At 38.9% G+C, this 21,778-nt stretch overlaps 1 protein-coding gene across 1 annotated transcript in view; it reads left to right on the top strand.

The window, feature by feature from the left end:
- IGF2R (insulin like growth factor 2 receptor) overlaps positions 1-21,778 on the top strand; it is a 97,524-nt gene extending 75,746 nt beyond the window's left edge. The window contains exons 36-48 of the mRNA XM_063307857.1: positions 2,525-2,674; positions 4,587-4,748; positions 5,743-5,950; positions 6,664-6,810; positions 8,623-8,857; positions 9,857-9,993; positions 11,527-11,644; positions 13,488-13,634; positions 14,904-15,088; positions 16,190-16,376; positions 17,791-17,943; positions 18,885-18,954; positions 19,994-21,778. Of these exons, the coding sequence (XP_063163927.1) occupies positions 2,525-2,674; positions 4,587-4,748; positions 5,743-5,950; positions 6,664-6,810; positions 8,623-8,857; positions 9,857-9,993; positions 11,527-11,644; positions 13,488-13,634; positions 14,904-15,088; positions 16,190-16,376; positions 17,791-17,943; positions 18,885-18,954; positions 19,994-20,410 (2,316 nt within the window). The 3' untranslated portion in view covers positions 20,411-21,778. The remainder of the gene's footprint in view (positions 1-2,524; positions 2,675-4,586; positions 4,749-5,742; positions 5,951-6,663; positions 6,811-8,622; positions 8,858-9,856; positions 9,994-11,526; positions 11,645-13,487; positions 13,635-14,903; positions 15,089-16,189; positions 16,377-17,790; positions 17,944-18,884; positions 18,955-19,993) is intronic.

Below are 21,778 nucleotides of genomic sequence, written 5' to 3'. Positions count from 1 at the left end.
GACCCGAGCATGCGTACCATGGACACACCCTGGGAAGGCACGTGGTAGAGGGAGGAGCAAAGGGAGGGGCGACAACTACTCCGGCGGGAACTTTGAAAAAAAAAAAAAAAAATGTGGCGTTTTGACAGCTCCACGGGGAAAGCCCAGAAAACCGGGGGAGAACACTATTCGAAAAGGGGGCAGTATGTCATGAGTGCCGTTGAGCTAAAGTCATCAGCGCAATGGCACACATGACAATGACAAGGAAATAGGTGAAGGGGTACAAGATAAGTAGCCATCAACCCACAACGACTAACGGCTAACAAACAATAGCTAAACGGATCACGGAGCCACCCAAGCCATCAGCGGCAATACAACGGGGATCGCCCAGCTGAAAGCAATCAGCAGAGGAATGGGAAACCTGATGATGGGCGATCCCGGAAACCCTCACCCACCGGCAGGGCAACGTATTGGACAAAGGGGGGTGACGTGACCGTGAGCGAGGGGGCGCTGACCGGCGCGGGGTATTTAAACCCCGCACCGGCGCGCTCCTGTCACTCTCAGCTTTTTTCTACCAACGCTGTACCTGCCCTGCAAATAAACCAGAGCCTGATCCGCGAACCAGTGTCTGAGTATTATTCAGAGGTAGGCAGCGCATGACATATCCCTGATATTGTTATCCTTCCTATACAGGTCTTCTGTATATTCTTGCCACCTTTTCTTGATCTCTTCTTCTTCTGTTAGGTCCTTGCCATCTTTGTTTTTGATCATACCCATTTTGGCCTGGAATTTACCTCCGATGTTTCTAATTTTCTGGAAGAGGCCTCTTGTCCTTCCTATTCTATTGTCTTCTTCCACTTCCACGCATTGCTTGTTTAAAAATAATTCCTTATCTCTTCTGGCTAACCTCTGGAATTTTGCATTTAATTGGGCACATCTCCCCCTATCGCTGTTGCCTTTTGCTTTCCTTCTTTCTTGGGCTACTTCTAGTGTCTCAGCAGACAGCCATTTTGCCTTCTTGGTTTTCTCTTTCTTTGGGATGTATTTTGTTGCCGCCCCCTGAACAATGTTGCGAACTTCTGTCCATAGTTCTTCCGGAACCCTGTCTACTAAGTCCAGTCCCTTAAATCTATTCTTCACCTCCACTGCATATTCCTTAGGAATATTAGTGAGCTCATATCTAGCTGATCTGTGGGTCTTCCCTAATCTCTTTAGTCTGATCCTAAATTGTGCAAGAAAAAGTTCGTGATCTGAACTACAGTCAGCTCCAGGTCTTTTTTTTACCGACTGTATAGATGTCCACCACCTTTGGCTACAAATGATGTAGTCAATCTGATTTCGGTGTTGTCCATCTGGTGAAGTCTTCTTCAGCATCTGTGGTTGGGGCGTATATTTGGATCACTGTGATGTTAGATGGCTTGCCCTGAATTCGAATTCAGATCATTCTATCGTTTTTTGGATTGTATCCGAGCACTGCTTTAGCCACTTTACTATTAATTAGGAAGGCTACTCCATTTCACCTGTGGTCCTCTTGTCCACAGTAGTAGATCTGGTGGTCATTTGATGTGAGGTGGCCCATTCCAATCCATTTCAGTTCACTGACACCCAAAATGTCTATCTTTAATCTTGACATCTCACCAATAACGACATCCAATTTGCCCTGGTTCATAGATCTTACATTCCAGGTTGCAATGGTGTGTTGATCCTTAGAACATCGGATTCGCCGTTCACCACCAGCACCGTCGGCCGCTAGGCATCCTTTTGGCTTTGAGCTAGCTGCGTCATCACATCTGGGGCTAGTTGAACTCATCCTCTGTTCCTCCCCAGTAGCATTTTGACCATCTTCCGACCTGGGGGTCTCATCTTCTGATGGTATAGCGACATATCTCTGGTTGTACTGATCCATTTAGTTTTCCTGGCAAGAATACTGGGGTGGGTTGCCATTACCTTCCCCAGGGATCGCATTTAGTCTGACCTCTCTGTCATAACCTTCCCGTCTTGGGTGGTCCTGCACGGTTTAGCTCATGGCATCATTGAGGTGCTCAAGCTCCAGCACCACAACAAGGTAACGATCCTTTGCTGAAGCAGTCTTCTATATAGACATGAAAAAACATTTTGATGGCTTTAACAAGCTGACTTATTTAAAACTAGTATGATCTTTAAAGCAGAACCATTCAGACCAGATCAGACTGCTTTAAATATATAGCCTCTGATTTTTTGGGGGCATGTTGTGCTAAATGGATAGCAGTTTCAGATAGTGGAGCATACTGATTTTGCTTGTCGTCTTAGCAGTATTAATATAAAGATTTTGAGTACATCCCAACAAAATGTAATTGAAACCATATATGAGAGATGTCTTTACAATAAAAATGGGTGGGCGGCGGGCCCTCCTGCCTCATCTATTTATTCTGTCCTCCGCCGCAACACACATTATAACTTGTATGTAGATTGAAGTAATTTGTTTCCCAGTTAATGCTAAAGCTTCAGTTTCACTTTGTGGTCAATTACACTGTATAATCAAGTTAATTATATTATATTTACTTAGGATATTGGTCGAATCACAGCACCTCCTAAGCTCAACAGTGCTACAAATGAAGTTAATATTGCCTTCAACAGTACCACTCCTTGTCCAGAAGATAAAAATCTCAACTATTCTTCACTTATTGTGTTTCACTGCAGCAGAGGAACAAATCTGGTAATCATAGTTTTATTTTGCTTGTTGACAAAAGCTTAGAAAAAGGTTTTTGTAAAAGCAGGTTGAGAAAAGGATGAAGAAATCCCTTCCAGACATGGGGCACATCCAAACAGCTGGTTTAACTTGCCTTCCTCCAGTCTGGGAGTTGGCAGAAAGCTTGAGACATAAATGTGCTCTGTTTGCATAGCCAATCTCTACTGTGCTTCATTAATGAGACTGGTGAATGAAGCTGTTTTTAACAGTCTGCTGCCAGGGAAGATAATGTGCAGCAGTTGGTGGTTATCCTGGTGGCAGAGAAGACATCCTTCCATTGCTTTTCTGGTGGAATGAGATTGGGAGTATGGAAGGAGGTGAGTTTTGACAGATGGCTATAGAGTAGTGGGTTTACAGAGTAAGTGGAGGCTTTCTGCTCCTGCTTTACCAGGAAGCCCATACCTATCCTGGGCATCACCTGCACTGCCGGATCCTTGGGGTTTGGGGTAAATCAGACACACAGATCAAGCATAAGGGAGGGTTCTGGTAAAGATGGAGGGGAGAGTCTCTCTTGCTTCATTGGGAAGCCCCTTGTAAGGGTTGCCCACCCCAAGTACTCAGACTCACAAGAAGTTGCTTAAATGAAATCTGATTTATTGAGGGAATTGTGGCAAATACAGAGAAAGCTAAGAATGAGCAAAAGCGTGCGAAATTACAAACTAAATCCCTTCGCTTGAGGAGCGACCCCTCCCTCGCCCGGCCATAGCAGCCGCCCCCTCCCAGGTGCTAGAAACCATTAGCCTCCGCCTGGGAAAGCAACCTTGAATCCATGACCTAACCCAAACACATTCCAATGCAGCAGCCAAGAGATAACACCTCAGTAGAGTGGAATCAGCCACTCGCTCCTGAGAGTAACCCCCTCCAGGGAAATGGCATGCGAGGCGTTACGATGTACCAGGCACATTGAAACGGTGAACATGACACCCCTATCCAATCCATGAATCATTTGTAACATCTTGGAAAGGTGAGCACATATTCTTCCCTCCCAGATCCCTCATTGCCACAAAAAGAATCTGGGAGCACATCAGCCAAAACCAGACAGTAGGAGCTGAACAGATCCCTCCCCTCCTGCATCATTATCAGCCACTAAAGGACCCACATTGCATGGATAGCATGGCTTGTGTTGGGAGAAGATTGAAAACACTATTTCCACATTGGATCATTAAATTCCAAAGTTAGCTGGCCTCAGCTTTGGTGTAGAGATGCATTATGCAGATGCGTCCTTGTAGAACAGTTAGTGAGGCTTGACTTTAGAGGGACATTAAATGTGCTCATAGATATGCAAGGTTCCTTAAATATAAATTAAATTATTCACCCAATACAAAAGTTAATTTTTCTGGTTAGTAGAGTAGAGATAATGTTGCCAACAGAATCCATTATGAGAAGGAAATGTATTTAATTTGCTGCTTTTGCAAGTTATCAAAGCACTTGCTTATTCCACTTTTTAACAGAATGAGAAGTGGGGGTAGAATGAGTTTTGAAGGTTGAGATGGAGTATACAAGTTGTGTACATAACCTGATATCAAATCTCCAAATATCAAATTCTCCAGTACAGGCAAATTAATCTCTTTAATGGTATCTTAGGTTTGTGTATAAGCATGTGATTTGCAAACATACACCTCAGTTCTCTCCAAAAAGTCAGCATGAAGCAACAGAAGTTGGGGCCTGTACTTATTCTTTGCTGTTGTAGAAAGTTTTGAAGCTTGATTACTTCCAGTGTCATCAACCTCAGTCACAGCAGGCAAAGCCAAAGGAATATAAGTAAAAACAGATGGTATTACTTAACTTCAGTGTGTGTTTAACTTTCAGGCATTTAGCTTTCTTATTGAGACATTCTCAAGCTTAACCTTTTATTCCCTTGTTTGTGTGTTGATAACAGGGGAAGCCCAAAATGATAGACAAGTCCGCCTGTGAATATATATTTGAATGGAGCACCCCAGTGGTATGCCCTGATGAAGAGAATGTTTTGGGCTGCTCTGTAATTGATGAACAGTTACGCTATGCTTTCAACCTATCCAGCCTTTCGGGGAAGCCTTATAAGGTGATGGTATTGCTGTGGCTAATAAGGGGAACTGTGTGCTTAGAACAGATACTGTTCTGACATGAAAAAGATGGAGTTGGTCTGTTGCTGAGCCACATGACCACAACTCAGCCATAAAGTATATGCTTTTAGTACCACAATTCAGACTAGTCTGAGAGAAATCAGTAAAAGGGTGGTAGGTTTGCAGCACAGTGGTGAATTTTATATGTGTTAAATTGTATTGTCAATTAAAATGTCTCTCAAGGGATTGAGCTGCATTTCGCATACTTCCTCTTCAAAATATGAGCCATTGAGAATAGTGGTTAAGGTGTTGGACTGGAATCCAGCTGCAGCGTGGAGCTCATTTTGGTCCATGCCGTTATTGTTCAGGCCATCCTACAAAAAAGTTACTTACACAAACAGAAAATGTGAAGGGAGTTCCCCCGTGGGCACCAGTTTGAGTTTCCCTAGGAAAATAGGATATACAGGTAATGTTACCATAATAAAATGTGCTAATAATATAAAGATTTTTTTTTCCTATTAGACATGGGCCTAAAAAATCATGCAAGCATTAGTATACTGCAGTAAAGACGCATTGCCCATTAGTAGATGAATAAATATCACCAAAGGCATTCCTAAAACTGCTTCCACCTATGGAGATGACATTCTGGAACATTGAATTAGTACATAAACGTTTGCCACTTACTTATGATTTATGAATATTCTGGAATGTGCCCCCCCCCCATTGTTCAAAGTAATATTGAGTAACAGCTGTTGTAAATTCTATGTGCACCGTATTCACATGGGTGTTTTGGAAAGTGAGCAGAGCACCCCTCTGAACCTGCTGTTTAAGGCGAACGTCTTCCGGAAGGCCCATCCTGAGACCCTTTCCACATTGTCTTGCATAGTCTGGGGAGGCCCTTGGCATGGCCATATTGAGCCTTTAAGAATATTTAGCATTTTCTCTGATTCCATTTGCAGTTCTTTAATGGTGTACTTTTGGCTGTCAATGCAGGTTTCTTCTGGACACAGGAACTACCATCTTGGGGTGTGTTCAGAAGCAGCAGATGTGCCTCAAGGAAAATGCAAAGATGCTGCAGTATGTCTTATCTCTGGCAATAGTGCTGTCTCATTTGGGAACAAAAAGGAAATAAAATTGGACTACAGACATCAAGATGAAGCTGTTTTCTTGCAGTATAAGGGTGGTGATAAATGTCCTCCAGGTACGGGATTCTAAGAATTGCAGGGGATTTGCCCATTATTTTGAAAGCTACACCACTGCTTGCTTAGACTTTGAGCTCATTAGCTTCTAAGGTTTAAGATAAAGTAACCTTTTTTCCTTAACTTACTCATCCTAAGAATAGTTCCACTGAAAAAATTTAAGGGAGGTGACATCCAAGGCTATCCAGGCTGAATTCGCCCTGAGTGATTTTGAGGTTGAACTTCCTCCAGTGACAGTATACATTAACTTGCATACCATGCCTCTGTTTTAATTTTAACAGGCGAAAAGAAGGAAGGAGGAAGAGATTCATAATACAGGGTGTCTTCATGCATGCATAAATACATGCAGCTTGAAGATTTATCCCGTAACAGTTGTAAGATGCTGTTTTTAGGCTTGCAACTTGTTCCTGTTCGTATGATGTCTTTTTGAGAGAGAGCTGACATGCAGAAGCATTCCAGGTGAAAGTGGCAGAGAGTGATGATCCTTGGGAGCATCTCAGTTCATTGTAAAATAAGCCTTTTACAGAAACATTATGGCTGGTAACAGCAATTACATAAATTATTATTTGGAACTTGGCCTTTCTTAATTCTGGGTGCCACTGACAATCCACCTCTGTACTAAGCTTTTGCTCATGAAATATTTATATATTTCACTATTTATATTTCATAGGTATTGCCCATTAAATATTTTACCGTGCTCTTCTTTTACTTACAGTGACTGAAATGGGCGAGCTTTGTGTCTTCCCTTTCCAGTACAATGGTAAAAGTTATGACAAGTGCGTTACGGAGGGACATGAGCGTCCATGGTGTGCCACAACTGATAACTTTGGGAGAGACAAAAAGTGGGGATTCTGTGTAAATGGTTAGTAAGGGGATCAAACTCTGCTGCACTAGGTGATGCGTTAAGTTGCACAGCTGTACTGTATAGTGATGGAACATATGGTTACTTGAGATAAAACAACAGCTGCTAAAAAGAAAACCCAATCAGGATAATTTGTATTGTAGCACTTAATGTGCTATTACATAGAAACACTAAAAACAGTCACGTGCTCTAAATTAGAGTGAATACAGATGATAACTATAACAGTGTTTGCATTTGGATAGCATGTCTTTATCAATAGTTGGGAGTCATTCACATAGAACTGCCCATTAACTCAGCCTGCTGGTGAATAACCATGACTGGCCTTACTGGCCTGGGCCAGGCAAAATATAAACCACATGCAGGTTAAACTAAATGGTGTTCTTTATAGTGTAGCTTGTCTTTCAGAAAGGCATTGTCAAAGTTTGACAGCAAATGCCCTTCTTACAGTAACTAACCACCTACCACTAGTCCTTTGTGTTTTCTTGAAGAAGAAGAAGAAAATGTGACTGAATTTTAAGGTTGGGAATTCTAAATGCACTTGAATATTGATGCCCTCCAAATCAACAAGGCTTAGTTTATTTTAAATAGATTTTAAGATGGGGATTTTATAGGAAATATATACTGTTACTTTGCATTCTGAAACCTCCCTCCTCCTCTTTCCCAAATTCCGTCTGTCCCTTTGGGCCTCCTACAGTAATTTTCCCCCTGCCCCTCTGGTGCTGCCACTGGTCTTCATAAACTCTGCTGTATTTACTGTAAATTTCAAATTCCCTTTTATATTTTCATTTGTTTATGTTGTTCACCCTCTCTTAATTTAAGAGACTTCACAAGGTGGTTGTTGTTTTTGGGGTAGAATAAGGGAAATAACATCCCATTTACATTACCTTGTTTCTAAATGAAAAGCAAGATATAAATGTATAAATAAAATTTGGCTTTCTCAATCATTACTAATTTAGACTCCCTTCTTAAACAGATTTATGAGAGAGTTAGAATAACTTCCTTGTAACTAGGTAATAAAGCACTAGTGGTGAGAAAATTTTGATCCTCCCTCTTCCCTGGCCAGCCACCAAAGTGCTAAAATGCATCTTGTGAATTATATGAGCAAGCAGACCAGTTCTGCTTTGTGTGTGAGTGATATTTTTGTAGGCTCGCTTGTGAGACTGATGAGCAGTTTCCTTTCCCCTTTTTCATGCTTCTGAAAAGGGTTCTACTGAGCTCAAAAGAAGCTTGCTTATTTTGTCCAATGTGGAAAAGTCCAATTCAGATATCACCGGAGCAGCTTTTTAGTTGTACGTATGTGCACTTCAAGATTGACATGGATATTGTGATAGCTGGGCCCTACTCCTTTTGAACTGGAGTATTCCAGCTCTGATCACTAACTGGGGATAGCTGATATGCCTAGACTTACACAGTTTTCCCCACATATAACATTGCTGAATCATTGTACCCAGCCTGGACCATATGACCTTTAGGAAATAGGAAATAGAATGCTTTATTGGCCAAGTATGATTAGACATACAAGGAATTTGACTTTGGTGCAAGAACTCTCAATATATTTACATAACATCAGAAAATAAACAATAATAAAGTAGTAATGTTATTTACTAAAACTACAATAAAAAAAAGAATTAAAGGAAAGAAATACTATGACTATTAACTAACACACACTTATATTTAAAGGGAGAATTAAGGAGCAATATACTTTAGAAGGCAAAGATAGACACAGCTAACTTTATTTATTGTTACAACTTTGCTACAGAAGTTAATCTGTGGATTTACAGTTGCTTATAAACTTTTGTTCATACTTTGCAGCAGCTGGACAACGTGAATCTACTATTATTTTCAAGTGTGATGAAAATGCTAATAATGGAAGTCCTCAGCTCTTGAGCGAGACCCTTGGCTGTGCTGTCACATTTGAATGGAAGACACAACTTCTGTGTCCTCCAAGGAAAATGGAATGCAAGTTTATTCAGAAGCACAAGACCTATGATTTGAGAATACTTTCCTCGCTCACAGGCTCATGGGTCTTTGAAGACAAGGACAGCTTGTGAGTATGCTTTGGAATTCTAATGGAAATCATCTTACCAGTTTGTTATTCATTGCTAGTGTAGCTAAAAATTCTTCCAAGGGTGTATCTTGCAATTCAGGCAAGGTTGCCTATGTCTCAGGGAAGTGGCTAAGACTAGACAATGCTTAAGTCAAGTTTTGTAGTCCTGTGTTTTCAGTCAAGGAACTGACTGAAGGAAGATGTACTTCAGGGGAAATGAAGGAAGCTTACCAATTAAAACAGGGTACACATTTGCTAGAAATACTTTATCACTCAGCTCGCTCTGTTGAATAACCTAGGATCATTGGAAAACTGTGTTTATATTGAATATCACTCAAGAAATTGCCGGGTGGGGAAAAATTCTGAAAAATATCTTTGAAGATTACAGAAGGATTTTGGGGAAAGTCTTTCAGTCAAGCTACCTTACATAAATTGGTTGTCATAGTTAGACAACATACCACAATTATTGTTCTATAGAGCATTTCATGTTCTTGGAAATTAAAAGAATGTAAGATGGTTCTTCGTATTGAGGTCCTGTATTGTGTGTATATGTATTCACAGTAGTCTGTGGGAGCAAAATTCAAATTTCTGAGCACCTTTGTTTTTATCTCAAAGAAAAATAGCCTTCAAAATGTATGACTTATGCCTGCTGAAATCTCAAAGCCAGAGAAGCTGACAGATCAATTTTCTAGAACCAAGGATACCAGATAAACCTAGTATAAATTATGCAAAATATATAAATTATGCAAAATGAAAACATTTGTGCAAGTTTCTTTGAGTTACATAGTTGACACAGATTCAGATTTTCTTGCAGTGGGATCTAAACTTCAGCGTCCAAGAGTATACATGCCCCAGGAACCTTTTTGTTTTCCTGTTTCCTTTTTCAAAAAAAAACGTTTGGCTGAAAGATAGAGTATTGATGCTTCAAGTAATTATTAAACTGACATGACGTCTGCTGAAATTACCCTATTGAATGCCTCTTTTCCCTCTTGGATTTAGTTACTACATGAACCTTTGTCAGAGAGTCCATGAAGGTCCCACAGGCTGTCCTGACAGGGCAAGTGTTTGCCGAAAAAATCAGAACGGTGCTGTCCAGGTTCTGGGATTAGTTCATACGCAGAAACTTAATGTTACAGGTGTGTCTGTCTGTCTGTCTAGTGTCCCTTCTATTTTGTGTGGGAGGAGGTGAGGATTGCAGTGAAATAATTTAAGTGGTTTTAGTAACTATTTCATTAAAAGAGGAGAGTGCATTTGCCGAACTTGCATATTAGCCTTGTTTTTGTTAACATACTATGTTTATTTATTATTTATCTTGCACCATTTTGTACTGCCTCTTCAAACAGATATGGGTGGTGTACAGTAAAATTGTGATAAAACACAACATCTACTAAGTTGATCGTTACCACATAACCCTCATTAAAATATGACTAAAGCTTAATTAAAAACATAATTGTCAGCCTTGTGAGGTAGATCAGACAGGAAAGACAGACAGATGAGCGAATTCTACTTTACTGTAAGGTTATATTAACAGAATCTTGCAAGTCTGAAAGTTCGTTTCTCCCCCCTTTGCCTTTACAGCCCAAGAAACTAGGGAGGGTCCCTTCTGAGCCTCTCGCCCCACCCATATTCCTGCTGCAGGCTCAAGACCATTGCCTTGGCTGTGTCTTTCCTCCCTGTCTCCCAAGGTCGTTCCTACATACCATTACATAATTGGACAAACCTCCCAGTGTTCATTTGCTAGGAGCCAAATGCTCATTGAAAATATAAGTTTTTCAGTGTCATCCAGGATGCCAGAAATGAAGGCACTGAGTGTACCTTTGGGGACAGAATGTTTCACCAAGTGGAAGGAACCGTAGAGAAGGTCTGCTTTCTAGTCTGTGTCCGTGTCCTTTGCAGGGAAGGGAGCTTAAGGAGATACTCCGTAGATGTCTGTAGAGGATGAGCAATATTAGGTAAGGGGGTCCCTTATGTAACCTGGTGCCACTCCTTAAATAGTTTTATGGTGATAACCATCATTTAGCATTAGGCCTGGAAGCAACTGCAAACTATGTGCTGATCTGCAACAGTAGGTTCCGCCCTGAGTTACGCTTAGTTTTAGTTTTGTTTTCTAATTTCATTAGGGTCACATAAGCTACGGATGCATCGAAAAAAATCCTAATGCTAATCCTTAATATCCATTAGTTCAATGCAATTCCACTTGAATAAAGTGGTGTTCTACTAGAAAGAGCTCTGTAGATGGATTTTGCTCCCTTCCCAATATAAAGGACCCTCCTGGTGCTCAGCACTTGTGTGGCTCAGCTGTTCATCAAAATTCAAACAGTTGCTGGAACAAAATATTTTTACTTTTGTGGAAGTATTAATATCAATCTATGACATCTAAATATGGAGGTATACTAAATATATCCATTTTGTTTGTTGTTTATTCGTTCAGTCGCTTCCGACTTTTTGTGACTTCATATGTCCCCGCTAAAATATTGGCCTTTGAAGATATAACCAGTCGTTTTTAATGGAGGAAATGTTACTATTGTAATGCCAAGTCATAAAGAATTTTAATGGAAAAACTCACAAATAGTGGCTAGTTAAATTCATTTGGTGGGCTTCACAGCATTGCTTTGGATTCAAAAGTCTCATTTTGCTATTAATTTACAAGACCTGGTGCTTTATTTCAGGCGACAAAGTTCTTGTCAGCTACTCCAATGGTCATGAATGTCCACAGAAGAACAAAAAGGCAACAACAGTCATAGAGCTGAAATGTGGAAAAACTGTTGGGTTGCCAAGATTCAATAGGTAAGTATGTAGATTATTTGGTCTTTATGGCATAACAAAGGTCACCTCAACTATTACGTTGAGGTATGTATTATGTATATGGCATCATTCATGCCTTAGGGAAACTTTCTCCAATCTAGGGCGTTCTGTATATTTCCATAATTCCTAACCGACCACAATATGGGCATGCAAATAAAGTCAATAAAATGAATAAATGAGTGAGTGAGTGAATGTTGAGAAAGAGTATCATGTGGGGTGGAGGAGTGAGCTACACTAAAAATTACTTTGTGGCTATGAAACTTTGTGGTGTAGGCTTCTGCAGCACTCACAAAATTAGACAGTAGAAATAAAATAATTTTTATGCTAACAGTACTAATAAAAATGGAATCTATTTTGATTATAAAGGATTTAGGAGGAGATGTATAAAGTGTTTCATTTTTCTGTTTGATTATTAGTTTATTTTTTGTTTATAGCCCACTTTTATATGAATCAAAGCAAAATTTAATAAAGTCACTCAGTATTGAGGCATAGGAAATTGACCAGTTACATTACATCTGACTTCCACTTTTGTAGCCTCTCAGTCTCCCAGGATTGTTCTACCAAAAATCGGAGTTCCAGTGCCCCATCTGTTTGGGGGGTGGAAAGGAAAAGAAGTAAGATTTATTAAGTTTTCTAATAGGCTACACATACCAGAGATTGCAAAAACCACAAAACCAGAAATACCAAGGAACATCAAGTGGAGTGGGTGACAGAAAGACTTGCCTACTTGCCACAAATAATATATATAAAAAAATCTCCTTTAGTTACCAAGATGTTTCCCATCTCTATACTTACAGATCAGTAATAAATACTAATTTTATATTGATAGTTCTTGAAACCTTTATACATACATATATGTTCCTTACTTGATACAGATTTCTCTCTTGAAAGCATGTCATTTATGTGTCAGAGTTGCTTTGTTGAATAGAGGCATCTGTGTTACTTCTTCCATGTTAAATAAAAGCCACCACAGACTTTTTGTTTTTTAATCAATAGAGGAAGCTACAATATTGAAAAGAACCTTGGAATCCTAGTGCCTTCCACTGATGCAAAAAGGTTTTTTTAAATACTCTTACTAAAAAACAACAATAATAAAATTCTGTTTGTTTTTTTTCAAAAGTAACCATTTACAAAATGTTCCAGCCTACTTTTGGTCCTAATTCTTCCATTTTTAGAGTGTGAATCTTGGCATCTGCTGAAAGCTAGCTGCAGACCTTGAGCTGATTGATATATGTACACATGCACAACCACACATATACATCTTCCTCATACAATAATTCTGTGTTCTCACACTAAACTATTCTGCTTAGATGGTTATGAGGCACTGCAGAAGAAATGAGAGAGAAGGTGTGTTGGGTTTTTCTCCCCTTTTTGTTGACAGCATGCCTATTTTAAGGTCAAATTCTCTAAAGGTTTACATTGGATTACTAAATAAAACCATCTCTTCTAAATGGGTGATTTATAAACCTTTGCCTCTTAGAGAAGTTTTAAAGTAATTCTTTAAAAACTGAAACTCACTACATAATTGCAGTCTGATTTACACAGCAGAATTTTTTTTGGGGTTTAAACTTTTTATTGAATAAGCACAATTGGCTAGGTTCACAGAGCACATCAAGTTATGAACTTGAATGACCAGAATGGGATCACAGAATACAGGTCATAATGCGTGTTTGATTTGAGCTTAGTGAAATGTGTACATCTAACCATCGCATCCATACAGTAGTAAAGTAAAAGGTAACTTTCATTTCTCTGTCATTTAGTCTTTATTGTCATACCATGTCTGCTTCTGCTGGTCAGTGTTAACTTCCCAAATGCTTCCTCTTAGGACTGATGAAGAGAATTGCGCCTATTATATTACCTGGGAAACTCGGGCTGCTTGTGCTGTGAAACCTCAAGAGGTAAAGATCGAGAATGGCACAGTTACAAATCCAGAAACAGGGAAGAATTTCAGTTTGGGTAATATTTATTACAAGTAAGTAATTTTTTTCATACTTTTAAGAATGTGGTAGATTTTAAAAGACCAGGAGAAGACTCCTAATAAGCAGCCTTCTAGTTGCCACTTGATAAACTGTTAGATGATCTGAAACTGAGCAAAATGTCTATCTACCACTTCCAGCAATGTGAAATTTCAGGTGACAACCATCAATCTGGATTGATTTTTGTTTTTTTAAGTGATGCAGTAACTTTTAACACTGGGTGGAGGTGCTGACGTCTTTCTAAGAAGGGTCATTTAAGAATTAAAGATTGGTAGATGGTGTGTTTTCTTAAGGAATTAACTAATTTTGCATGCGTATGTTGGCTTGTCCATGTGAGTTAAATAGATGATTCTACTCTTACATAGTTAAGCTCTGATTTGTGTGTATGTATTGAAAAGAAACTCCATTTTTTTTTGCAGAGACATACATCTTAATTTGTTGGATTTTTTTAAAAAGGCTATCTTAGTGCCATATAAATCCATAGAACAACTTCTGGAATAAATTCTGCTCCAGCAGACATAGTAGCAAAGTGCATATATGTGGTGGATTCTTTGATCTTTAGGAAAGTATTTGCTGTAGATATATTATAAAGATATGATAGATACATCATTTTTAAACAATTTATCCCCATCATTAAAAGTAAAAAATAATTCTAGAATGAAGGCTATTTAGGCAAGATACGATTCCTTCAAACCTACCGTATATTCTTGTGCATTGTACCTTGTATGTAAATGGTTTTCATAAATCATAGTGAAGATGAGTATAGCATTAAGCAGTGAAAATATGACCAACTTTCCAGTATGCCTCTTTGAGGAATTGTAGATTAGTTGGAAACAGGTGAGGATTATCTATCTATCTATCTATCTGTCTGTCTGTCTGTCTGTCTGTCTGTCTATCTATCTATCTATCTATCTATCTATCTATCTATCTATCTATCTATCTATCTATCTATCTATCTCTCTATCTCTCTCTCTATCTCTCTCTCTATCTCTCTCTCTATCTCTCTATCTCTCTATCTATCAAATTTGTCACCTGCCATCTCCTCTGACCGGAGGGACTCTATAGAATCCCTTGCTAGATGGAACTAGAGTTGTAATTTTAGGTGGATTAAAGCAGACTCTCTTGAAAAGAGAATTCTAATAATTAGCTAAGTGAGAAGAGGTGCTTCCAAAGTTTTTCATCTTACTCTGGTTATATCTGTATCATTACTTTGTATATCTGTTGTATTATGTATGTTTATGTTTATTTTAAATACTTGGTTTCAGGTTATACAGTGCCTCGGGAGATATCAGAACAAATGGTGACAGGTACATTTATGAGATTCAGCTTTCTGCTATCACCGATTCACAGCATACAGAATGTATGGGAGCTAACATATGTCAAGTTAAAATATCAGATACACGTTTTCGTAGAATTGGATCATCAAAAAATGCTCACTATTACATTCAAGGTAAGTATTGACTTGCTTGTAATGATAACAACCTGGGTTATGTGCAGAACAGAAATCCAAAACAAACAGACTGCATTGGCAGTTCTGCTGAACTATTCCAGATGGGCCAGAGTTCACTAAAAATAAAACCTAGAATGTTTCGCTTGTTCCTGGTTTCTACTGAAGCAAAATCCAGAGTGATTCAGAGTAATTTTTATTTCATTATTTATTTATTAAACAAGTTTATAAGGCCGCCCAACTCTCAAATGGTGACTGATTTTACTGGATGAGTAGGGCAAGTCTGTGCTGTGTCTCTCCACCACCACCACCCTGCCCCTCTTCTGCTAATATACCAGCACAGTTGGTACTGCTGGAGACATTGGAGAGAGGTCTGTTCTTTAGAAAGGCTGAAATACAACTACTTTGACTGAGCAAGGTTTTCCTGTACCATGCTGAGAATTTTGCTATTTTTTCCAGTTTCACAAGGTTTTGGGGGGGGAGGGGTGCCTTTGAGTCAGTCTTCTAGTGACTGCCTGGACAAGTCCCTGCAGTTTTCTTGGCAAGGTTTTTTGGAAGTGGTTTGCCCTTGTCTTCTTCCTAGGGCTGAGAGAGGAGGACTGGCCCAGGGTCACCCAGCTGGCTTTATGCCTAAGGCAGGACTAGAATTCACGGTCTCCTGGTTTCTAGCCTGGTGTCTTAACCACTATACCTAACTGGCTCTCTCAAGTGTATGCATGAATTTTTAGAAGTGTATACTGTCAATTAAGCTGTCTACAAGTGATCTGATCTTTTTTTTTTTCTTTAAAATTGGGAGATCATTCTAAGCCTTTACTCTCTCTTCAAATAGTTTGTCTTATCATTGCAGTTGATGTGGTCATTTTCAAGCAGAGAAGTAAAATAATTGATAGTAAGTTGGGCCTGCAACTTTCAAACTGCCCATCCAACATAGCCTTTGGGAGTTGTAGTTCTAATGCATTTGAAGAACCTCATATTCTGAAAGGCCAGCTTCGGTAATATTGATTAGATTAGTTGTCTTGATCCAAACAGCTGCAGTAACTTAACAGTGAATATAATTAACAATCAACAATTGGTTGTGAAAACATTTCTTTTCTTCCTTTGCAGATGATGTTTTGGATCTTGTGTTCTTCTCTGACTCCAGATGTGGCAGAGATCTCAAAAAGTCTGTCTCCTCAACTATTTTCTTCCACTGTGATAAGGATGCCGAAGAAGGCCTCCCAGAATTTCTTCATGAGTCAATGGACTGCCAGTACTTATTCACCTGGTACACCTCAGCAGTCTGCCAGTTGATGTAAGTAAATCTCACGAGAATAATTCTTGTTAATTCTTACCCCACAGAATAGCAGAAGGCTTGCTAATCAGTAGAGGCTATATATACTATATTTACCCAAAATGAAGATGATCCTGAATTTAAGATGCCACCTTCCAAAGTAGAGTAGACTTTCCTGTATTTTCTACTTGTGATTCTTACAGCATGTCTTGTTTTTCTGTTTTTTAATTGTAAGCTGCCCAGAGTCATTCTGGAGTCTGGCAGTCTCTAAGTCTGAATAAATAAATAGATGACAAAAGTTCTATGTGGCGCATGCTGTCTCAACCATGGATTGTCAGTGCTAACTGGAACTAATCCTGGAAATTCCTTTCCTCCCCCCAAATTTTTTGTGTGTGGATGTGTATGATATATAGATATAGATATATGTAGGTTTAAAGTGATAAAAAAAGACAAAAATATTAGTGGGTTTTGAGCAGAACATAATAATCTTTGCTGACTAAACTTGTCTAGAAGTTTACTTCAGACTACAGCTTCTTCTGGACAAGTTTAGTCTAGATCAGGGATTATATTCAGCTACAAATCTAATGAGAGAAATTCAACCCTATGAAAACAGGTTGAATCTCCTTCCCCAAACCACAATATTATCTGAACGGAATTTCAATTTCAATTCAATATTCATCCATACCCAATCCATTGCCGAGTTCAGCAATTCAAATGTTCTGTTATTTAACTTGAAGGATTGATGTAATGGATGTTGCATTTTCCGGTGGTTTGACCGGAATGTGAAGATTATGAAGAATAAAGTGGAATATAACATACATAACATGAATTCAAAGTTACCACTCAAAGTTGTGTCTATAGCACAACCATAGCATCCTCTTGGACCTAGAACATTGAATAGATAGCTGACTGTAGCTCTGCTGAAGAGCTATCTATCTACTTTGGAAGGTGGAAAATTAGCTTGTCTGGTTGGAAGTTGGTTCATCTGCTCTGAAATGGGAGGATTTAAATAATTATTTTTTTGAAAAGTACTTATTTATAATTATAGCTCATCCCATTTCCAGGAATGTATTTGAACATGGTTGTTAATCATTTCCAAATACAGCCTTCATCACATGTTTCAAAACAGGGTAATTTGGCAAAGTTTATTGGACATCATTGAATCAAATTAGTTAAAGGTTGGCAAGTACCATTTATGAACCGAGTCCAGAGAAATACAATAGAAATATGTACTCAAAGTGGGGCTGACTTGTCTCTTTCTCACTGTTGTCTCCTCTTCTCTACACTAAATCTTTCAAAAGGTCAAGGAGACCCATTCTAGTGGGCAGGAAGGGCTCCAACAGAATAGACGGCATTAGCAATATTTGGAGGGATGCTTTTGCAGAGCAGATGGTACCTTTTGGATCCAAACTCCTGTTTCTTTAATCATTTGCAGAAGCTCTGAAACAACAAATGATAGAACATATGTGCAAGATTTTCCTAAAGGCCTTTCAGGAAGAAGCCAAGCAGTTGGTGCACTACTGAGTTTACTCCTTGTGATTCTTACAGCGTGTCTTGTGATCCTGTTACTTTACAAAAAAGAAAGAAGGTAGGACAGAAGAGTATGTGCAGGTTTTTTGGTTTTGTCATGTTTTCCCAAAATGTTGTTTTGGAAACCTTTTAAAGTCAGAAGGCTTGGAGTATCATGCATTGAGAACAGCATGGCCAACACCCATAAAACTGCTAGAACTGTTTCTTCTTTAAACAGATTGGCATTCTTATAGGATAGTAGCAGCACACGACAAACAGTAGTGTCCCAATATTCTGATATTAGAGCGCACCTGTTCCTGGAGGTACTTTCTTATCAAGCACGAATGTTTTTGAGGGAGGTAATGTCTAGAGCAGGGTTTCTTAACCAGGGTTCCATGGAACTCTAGGGTTCCACGAGAGGTCACCAGGTGTTCCCTGGGAGATCACGATTTATTTTAAAAAATATTTCAAATTTGGGCAACTTCACATTCAAGAGGTAAGTTTCATTCTTTATTTTCTGTTTAAGAACACTGATAATGCATAGATACAGGCCTACCCATGAAACGAATATAATAATTTTGTAACTTGTGACCTGTATTTGAGCCTGAATGTGCAGGGGTTCCTTGAGGCCTGGAAAATATTTCAAGGTTTCCTCCAGGGTCAAAAGGTTGAGAAAGGCTAGTCTAGAGGCATCTTTATATAGAGAAAGACTGGTCTAGAGGCATCTGGAAATTGCTATTGATGTCAAAGCTTTGCTACTACTATCACCCTGTTCCCACTTTTGTTCTCCACTGTGACCAAACTGCCTCCTGCCTCTAGTCTGCTATCAGAGCCCTCTTCAAAACCAGCAGTGTTGTTCCTTGACCTGTGTGCTTGCTTCCTTTCTTTTCCAGTGTGCTACCCCACCTTCCAAGTTTCATTTACAACCTGATACGGCTTGTTGCATTGCAAAGATACCCAAACTTATAGATAAGTCATCTCAGAATATAAAGTGTGTAACATTAACTTTTTATTTTGTAGAGAAACTGTGAAGCAGAAGATAGTCAACTGCTGTCGGAGATCATCAAATGTTTCTTATAAGTATACTAAGGTATTTCATATTCTGTATATAAGTGCATCAAATAATTTTCTGCTTATAGCTCTGTATTTTAGTCATATGTCTGTACTGTGTGCAGGGCTACATGCTGTTTAAAATCAATGCTGCTTAATTACACATAAGCATGAAGTATAAATAACTGGATGAACTTTACCAAATTAAAAAAAGACCACTATACATTCACTAAATGTTATTTCTTGTAGCTTTCAGTTGAGATTCTCTGCTGCGGGCCAGTATTTGGAAAGATTATATGAAAATATTTCCATATGTCTGAAGCTTCATGTTTGAACAGTCTGGGGAAAATACTGAAAGCATGGCTGTGTGTCATGTAAAGGAAGCATTTTTTTTTCAAAGGAGTAAGTGCTAAATGGAGAAGCAGGCAGACTTTGTCAAGAAGAAGCATAGAAGCTTATAGTATATGTCTCTAGAACACATTTTTGGAACTGGTGGCCCTCAGGATATTGCTGAACTACAAATATGAGCCCTCATATCAGTGTCCATGCTGGGTTCTTAGAAGGTATAGTTAGCAATACCCGGAAGGCCACAGCTTTCCAATCCTGCCTGTAGAAAAGAAACTTCTTTCTGTAGGAAAAGAAGCTGCCTTGTATTTAATTAAACACAGTGGTGCCTAAAAGTTTGTGAACCCTTTTGAATTTTCAATATTTCTGCAGAACAGATCATGTTTTAGATTATATTTATGCAAAAATATTGAAAATTGAAAAGGGTTCACAGACTTTTAAGCACCACTGAAGTGGTCCATATAGCTCTGTGTTCTTTGCTCAGTGGTCCATATAACCCCAGTGGACACTTTCCAAGGCTTCAGCAAAGGTTTTCCCATTGTTTGTCCCTGATTCTATCTCTTGTAAAAGAATTGAACCTGCTACTTTTTGCGTACAAAACATGTATTCTCCTGCTGAGCTATAGTTCTCCTCCAAAATCAGATGTATCTTGGTTTTCAGTAAACTAAATGGTTATGGGAAAGTTTTGTTTTTTTAAATACCAATCACTACTTGTGTGTCCTTGGACTTCACAGATAAATACTGAAGAAGTAACAGAGAATGAAACAGAATGGCTCATGGAAGAAGTAGCTGCACCAAATCACAGTTCAGGAAATGAAGCACACATAAATGGCCACATAACACGAAAAGCGGTCATGTCAGATACCCTTATGTCCCTTCGGGTGGATGACATGGACAGTGAGGATGAAGTTCTGACAATACCAGAGGTGAAGATTCATTCAGCAAGAGATGTTGATTCAAGAGGCTTGAGAAGCACTAGTAGGCCTTATCATAACAAAGCTCATAGCCTTTCAAGCAGTGGTAAAACTGGTCTGCCTAATGGAAGGAAGAATAGCAAAACCAGCCCTGCTTTTGGTCAAGAAGATCTACAGAACTCCATGAACACTGCATCATTCCATGATGATAGTGATGAGGACTTGTTGAACGTTTAACCTGCAATTGTGCCTAATCAAAATTCCATGTGTGTATATATATATATTAAATATATTAAGGTGGGACAGCAAAACACTTCCAACCAAAAATGAAGACTTTAGCTGCAGATGCCTTTTGCAAGGGATTGTTTCAAGGGGAAGGGAGGAAGGTCAGTCTTAGCGGTTTAAAGTGATCAGTGATGGCTGGGTTTCTAGCATTCAGTGAATGAAGTAAAAGTAATTCTCTTCCTTAGCCAGAACTCTCACACGTACCCCTTGGGAAGGTTTTAGAGACTGTATAATATTTTACAATGATGGGCTCAAATCTAAATGAACTCTCTTCCGCTTCATTGTGAGACTTGCATTTTAACACTCTTTATATTTATTGCTCTCACTACTCAGGTTCACCCAAAAAATAACTATAGGCAAAGTGTTCTTCCTGCAGGCAGGGTATTTTCTTCTATAGATTCACCCATCTCATGCTAGCTGGGTTGCTTTGGTGTTCATCTTGGAGCTGGTCTGTATCTTGAATTTGCCTGTATATTTGATTTCTGTAATCTTATTCTGTTAAAATAATTTGTTTTGATTTGAAGGATGTTTTAGCTGGGAGGTATAAAATCTTATAGCTTTAGTCTTGAGCAGTGGCTGTCCTTTGCATGATACATCTGTTTTTGGTACCAATCATATAATGTCTTTAATCAGTGTTTACAAAACTGTTGGTATAGCAACCCAGTGCTATCCTTCAACATTAGCTGGGCAAAAAAAAAAGAAAAGAAATAGAGTATGCCCTTTCCCAAAGACCTTTTCAGGTTAGATACTAATGCTTGTAGCTTTTTCTGTCCAATTGTTGTTGTGATGAGAAAAACATACCTTTCTGAAATGCTATCCCTCATCAGAAGCTTAAAGAATTTTTTTCCTTGGGAAATTACCAACTAATTCCAGGCCAAACTAGAGTATCAGCTTTATTGCCCTGCAAAATTTTAAAGCTGCTTTAAAGCCACAGGCCTGCAAAACTTTGATTTCACAGGGGCACATTAATGTTTTGGTACTAGGTACATATCCTATGAAAGGTAAAACCCCTTGGATATCATCACTAAACTCCTTGATCATTGTTACATGCTGCAACAATTAACAAGGGGAAGATGGAACAAGTTCTCCTTGCAGCATTCAGCATCTTAGTACTTTTAAGAGGCTCATGGGCAACAATGAGTTTCTAGAGACAGTGTACCAGTATTTAGGCTGGCCAGAGGTTCTTCCTTCATTCCTTCTTTCTAACTTGTCCTATTCACTCTGGAGTTCCTTAAGGTTGGCTTCTACTTGGGACCTGGATTTGATGTAACAAAGCGTTTAAAGAATTTCAATAAATAAAAGCTAAATTATGTTTCTGTA

Source organism: Candoia aspera, chromosome 1 (genome assembly GCF_035149785.1).
Source record: "Candoia aspera isolate rCanAsp1 chromosome 1, rCanAsp1.hap2, whole genome shotgun sequence".
NCBI classification, from domain to species: Eukaryota; Metazoa; Chordata; class Lepidosauria; order Squamata; family Boidae; genus Candoia; species Candoia aspera.
Note: the sequence above shows the minus strand (reverse complement) of the source record. Positions and strands in the feature narration are given on the sequence as shown.